The sequence below is a fragment of the Lynx rufus genome, unplaced genomic scaffold (genome assembly GCF_022079265.1).
Source record: "Lynx rufus isolate CCGP_SWC_20201006 ecotype Redwood Valley unplaced genomic scaffold, mLynRuf1.p SCAF_12, whole genome shotgun sequence".
In the NCBI taxonomy this organism is placed as follows: Eukaryota; Metazoa; Chordata; class Mammalia; order Carnivora; family Felidae; genus Lynx; species Lynx rufus.
Window position 1 is genome coordinate 29583994 of NW_025814826.1, and position 6000 is coordinate 29589993.

General features: G+C 40.4%; 1 protein-coding gene across 2 annotated transcripts in view; it reads right to left on the bottom strand.

Moving 5' to 3' along the window:
• IL7 (interleukin 7) overlaps nt 1-570 on the bottom strand; it is a 58376-nt gene extending 57806 nt beyond the window's left edge. For both annotated transcript variants that reach the window (XM_047074063.1, XM_047074062.1), the window contains exon 1: nt 70-570. In XM_047074063.1, the coding sequence (XP_046930019.1) occupies nt 70-79 (10 nt within the window). In that variant the 5' untranslated portion in view covers nt 80-570. The remainder of the gene's footprint in view (nt 1-69) is intronic.
• Nucleotides 571-6000: the final 5430 nt, after the last annotated feature.

A 6000-nucleotide genomic window follows, 5' to 3' on the forward strand; every position in this document is an offset into this window, starting at 1 on the left:
GCAAAGCGTCCTGGAGTCCCCGGGCGTGCAGGGCGCGCGAACCGGTGCGCCTGGAATAGGAGTCCTTACCATGGAACATGGTCTGCGGGAGGCGGGCGTGGTCATGATGACCGCAACTGCAGCAGGAGCAAGCTCTCACCGCCCATAGTCGCTGCCAGGCCCCTGGTCTTCCGCGGAGTTGCTGGGAGCGCGTGCGGGGTAGGGCGGTCTCTGCGGCTGGTTCCTTTCACCCACGCCGCGCCTGCTGCTTCATCCATCCCAAGGGGGGCGGCACACACCACGGCCAGGCTCTGCGCTTTGCCTTTCCCATAACTTCCGTAGGATCAGCCGGCAATGTACTTTCAGTTTCTACTTTGCGCTGGGTCTGCAGGTTCGATCTTTGGGTTCACCACTCGGGCGCCTTCAGCGCCCCACCTCTCTTGAGCACCTGCGTCCTCCCCCAGACGTTTCTGTGCACCTGAACCGGGACCAGAGGAGGGCGCGAATTTCCAAAGCACCACAGAAGGAATGAGATGGCCTTCTGAATGAGAACCATTCGAGGCAAAACACTCTCCAAGTGACCTCTGACCGCCTTGGCAAAGCTAGGCGACTGGGATCTAAAAGCGTTGGTTGCTAATGTGTCCACGGAAGCCGCAAATGTGTAGGGCGAAAGCTGGGCTATTGCAAGCCTACGCCACAAGGGAGGCGTCGCCACGGATGTAGTGATGCCAAGACGTCTTGGGGCGGGGGTGGGGGTGGGGGGTGGGGGGGTGGTGGAAGGAAGTAAAGAATGTTTAAGAGGGTCACGCCCTCAGCCCCTCAACCTCTGTAATCAGTCTCTTTCTGCCCTGTGGTTTGTAGATGCACCTGCCCAGGTGAGACCTCAAAGAAAAATAACCCTGTGGGTGCATCTAATCTGGTAAGTGGTATGTTTGAACCCGACTATGACTTCCACGTATACATTTGTCAGAATTGGCCAATAAATCATACTATCCATTTTTACCGTGTTTTACTGAAGATTTAGTGTGTTTTTCTAAGCCTGAATTATTTTACTATTTCCTGTTTGAATTTGTTTTCTGATATTCGGCAGGAACCCTGCTTAAAAGAAGATGGGTACTGTAAAGTGACAATAATGATGATGATAATGGCTATCATCTATCTAGCATTTGCTTTGTAGTAGTATTGTACTAAGCATTTTATATATATCCTCTCATGCAAACTTTTCTCTGAGTAGACAATTTTCTTATCTACACTTCACAGATGTGGGAACAGAGACTTCCTTAAGTAACTTGCTAGAGTTCACTTAGCTAGTAAGTAATAGAGCTTGGGCACAAACCTGCTGTATTTTGACTCAGAGTTCATGCTTGCAAACTCTGTGTTAGTGATCCTTGTGAATAGTGTAGAGATTGGTGCCAAGAGGGAGGCAGGGTCAGGTATCATGTGGGTGTGTCTATTCCCCACTGTAGGGACCTCAGGAAAGCTTTCTGGAGTTTCTGAGTTCTAAATGGAGACTTAAGCAGGAACTAAAGTAGGGATGTGAACCTTCCAGAGTCTATTACAGTGTGAACAAAGAAAAGAGGAAAAGAAAGAAGGGAGAAAGAAATAGAGAATAAGAGTGAAATAGAGAGTGAGACAGAGTTGCTCAAGCCTGACAGTTGGATCTGTGATTCCTCTTTTAGTCTCACTTCTCACCTCCAATCCATAAGCATGTCTTGTCAACTTTACCTCTAAAATGAACCCTGAACCAGTCTATCCATTATGTGAATTGCCTATGGGCCGATCATTAAAACCCTGCTGTCTGGGGGATCATCCAGCTTTCACCCTTGCTGAAGACTCCTTCACTCTCCTCACAGCAGCAGGATATTTGATTTCCACGATGCCACCTTCTGTGGTCACCCTCTGGCCACTTCCCACTGTGTACCGAGCCCTCCAGGTTCAGGGTGATCTGGGTACTGTTGCCGTCTCTGATCTTCCCTGCTGCACATCTCACAACGCTCCCCAAGCCTTTTCTTTCCTGTGCCCAGCCAAGCCTACATCCACTTAGAAGAACAGTACCCGGTACACAAGCATTCAGGAAGTGAGTGACAGAATGAGAGAGAACAATTGTATGAAAATGCATGAATGAGAACACACATGAAGAGGACGTACATAAAGGCAGAGGGGAATAGAAGAAAAGAGGAAGAGTGGAGGGAAGCAATAGAGACCAGGAGACAGAATGGGGTGGAAAAGGCCAAGTATTTCCATTTGAGTGGAACCTAGAGTGGCAAGTGGGGAGTGGAGAAACAGGAGGCTGGAATGACTTTTAAAAATGAATTCTGTAACTGAACACACCTAGATTGGACATTTATAAATTTAAAATCCCTGATAGCACCACTGAGGTATGCAATTGCACATAGCCTACACCTTTAAAAAAAAAAAAAACTTTTCAGGGACAAATAAAAGAGCATTCATCAATAACTTGCTCAAGAGGAAATCCGTCTTCCTTTTTCATGCAGTCACCATAAAACATGACAGAATAAAGGCTTGTGCATAAATGAACTTTGGGGAATCATGAAGGGAAATTATGTAGAGCTCCAGGAGAGGACATGTAAATTCCTCACTAAATTTTGGCCCCAAATGTAAAGAATCACTCTGAAGAAAATATTCATAAAGAATTTGAAATTGCTATTGATATATGAAAAGGGATACATTGTGACTACATCAAGTTATTATTTTTCTGTGTGTAAGAGAATAAATACTGTTTGGAAAAAATTCCAAAATGAAGTCTTAAATCAGTGGTTGATATTTTGATAAGCTGAACATTATTTTTTATCAAACAGATGGACAAGGATTAAACATTTTATTTTTTTTATATGCTCATGTTTTATAACTAGAGAAATGGAGTGGTTACTATAATGTTCACTCATAGAATCCATGAATCGTGCAGAAAAATCACCGTGGAAACAAAATAGTACACAGTTTATAAATTACAATCAATAAATATTAAGAGGGAAGACATCATCTCAGAATGATTTAAACAATATAATAGAAAGAACTGAAATAAAACGATAGGAATGTCTACTTAAAGAGAGAATCGTTAAAGGTTAATCAATGTCTTTTTAGTTGTTCTACAATCTTCAGTCAAACTAGTTAGTTTGTGGTAAAGTTGAAAACATTTTCTTTATTAATTATATGAACTACTTTTTACCCAACTTAATATGACTATTGTTTATAGTCTGAGATCTGAATGCTAGCTATCTTTCTGTCTATGGATTCAAAAAAAATTTAATGTTTTTATTTTAGTTTGGCGGGGGGGAGGGGCAGAGAGGAGAGGGAGACACAGAATCCAAAGCAGGCTCCAGGCTCTGAGCTGTCAGCACAGAGTCGGACATGGATCTCAAACTCGTGAATTGCAAGATCATGACCTCAGCTGAATTAAGATGCTTAACCAATTGAGCTTCCCAGGCACCCCTGTCTATGGATATTTTTTGAGGTATCTATGACTTAATTTTCCAGGCATAATACTCAACATATGTCAATCACAGACACACACACAGACTCACCACACACACATAAAGCCTTATACGTACTGTGCAGTTGCACAGGGGCCTATGCATGTAAGGGCTCCCTGCTTAATTTAATACTCTGCAGTCACTGTCTTGAAATTCTTAATTATTTTTGGATAAGGGGACTTTCATTTTCACTTTGCGCTGGGCCCTGCAAATTCTGTAACTGGTCACACATACACATATATGCATGTCTTCAAGGTGGTTTCAATCTGGGGAGGGGGGGAATGTATGTTAAACGTATGACTTCAAAGATAAAGAATGTTATGAAAAGGAAAGGATGAGTGTATGTCAAATAAGGGTTAAGGCAATCTAGACCCATTTTAAAAATTAGTGAAACTAAAATCTAAAAAATGTTAATCTACCTGTCTGATGGAAAAATAGCTGTAAGTGGATAACCTATAATTCTAAATCATATCTGTTTTATTTTCAAGCCTGAGCTTGAGAATGGATTTTGAATTTTATCAAATGACTGCTGAGCGTCTATTTACATGGTCATATTTTTTTCTTGTTGTATTCCTGAATCAAATTTACCATAATGCTAAATTCAAGTTGCTAATATTTAACTTAGACTTTTGCAGTTATATTTATAATTGGTATGTGTTTGTTCTTCATATTATATTTAACCAGACTTGGGATATTTCATCAGATTTTCTTAGCTTCACAAAGGAATTTGGGAATTCTATTGTTTTCTAAAACTGTAAACGTTTAATCATGATATGAACTATTTGTTTCTGGGTGATTGACTAGAGTTCAACAAGAAAACATACTGAATTTCATGGGATACAGCCCAGGGATCAGATGAGACTGTCAATTTCAAGCATTAGAAGAGTCAAAATAAAAAGATTCTTCTGAGGCTGAATCAGAATATCAGGAACCCTACTGGAAATGTGTATGTCAGCATATCAATGATTGCTTGAGCCATTGAAAATTAATGAAATCATCCAACTTAGAAGAGATAAGAAAGAGAGAGGGCTAATGCCAGGAGGGACCGTGAGACACAAACATTAGGGTAGATGGAGAAATGGGTGCCCACCAATAAACTAACAACTAGTGGACAGCAGAGTGGGAGAGGCAGAAGTCAGTGTCCCAGGATATGATTTCAAAATAGGTTAAGTCGTCAGTGTTTCCAAATGTCACAAAAAGATCGAGAAAAATGAAGATTGTAAAGTGTGCCCACTAATTTGGCAGAGCAGAGTTTGTCCGTGGTTCTTGTGACAACTATTTGAGAAGAGCAGTATAGAGAAAAGCTATATTCCAATTTGTGGGGTACCAGGGAAGATGCAAGGAGAAGAGACAGCGTTTAAAAGATCTTTGGTAAGATAAAAGAAATCCGGCTATGGTTTGAAAGGCATGTAAAGCATAATAGAAGTTTCTGTTTTCATGCATGAGTGGTACTAAAGCATATTTATATAATAATTAGTGAAATTAGGTTCTCTGGAAGAAGCAGGAAAGGATGGAACTGAGAAACCCAAGATACACGATTTCTTCATGTGATCCCTTCATTTCTCTCTCCTCTTTCATTTTAGTCCTTAAATTGTGTAATTCTAAACAATCAGAATTGATTATAAATCTGGTGTCTAATTTCATGTTTCTTATTGCAATGTCTTCTATGACCTCACCTGTGTACTCTGGATTGAGTATTGGCTAGGGTAAGGATGAAATATTGCCCAAATTGTCTTTCAGAGGGAGGAGCAGTAGCTTATGTAGTTTGCATCATCCCGTCCTTTTTTACACTAATGGGTATGTTGTTGGCAATTAGGGGTTTCTTTTAGGTACTAAATTTTGGAGGGACTGTGCTTTTAACTATTGCCTTTATAGATGATTAATTAAAGAAGATTACACTTATGACAATTTTCCTCGTGGAGATTATTTGAAGAAAGTGGAAAAATATTTTCCCCTTATTGCTTTAAAATCCCTGGACAGAGTCCCTTAATATCAGCCAGTTGCTATGTGAAGATGTTGAGTTGTTCTTGTGAGCTCCATGGACAATAGCGACAGTATCTTATTCAACCTGGAATTCTCTGAAATCAATAGAATTCAAGTTACAGATTCTTTCCAAGTATGACTTGTAGAAAAGGGAGATATCCAATTGCGCGGGTCTTGACTTGCTATTCTTACAGAGAACCAATGCTCTCGACAAACCTGTGGTAATATCCAAGAATGTTATAGTAACAACTACTGATTGACATCGATATGTCTAGGGATCTGGTAGGCATGTCAAAATTCTTATATTTAATTTAAATTTAGACTTCTTTTTCTAGTATGGAGGACTGTGTGTCTTATTTAAATCCTTTTATTGTTATTAAATTACAAAGTTAGTTCAATCTGCTTCTCCTTCAGGCAAGCCAAGTTGCTCCAGCACATTGTCACTGTGTCGGATTCTGATTGGACTCTTAGAATATCCATTAACTTGTACATGACATAGAATGATTAAGTGTATTGCAGCAGTAATTAAGTCCATAAATAGTAATAA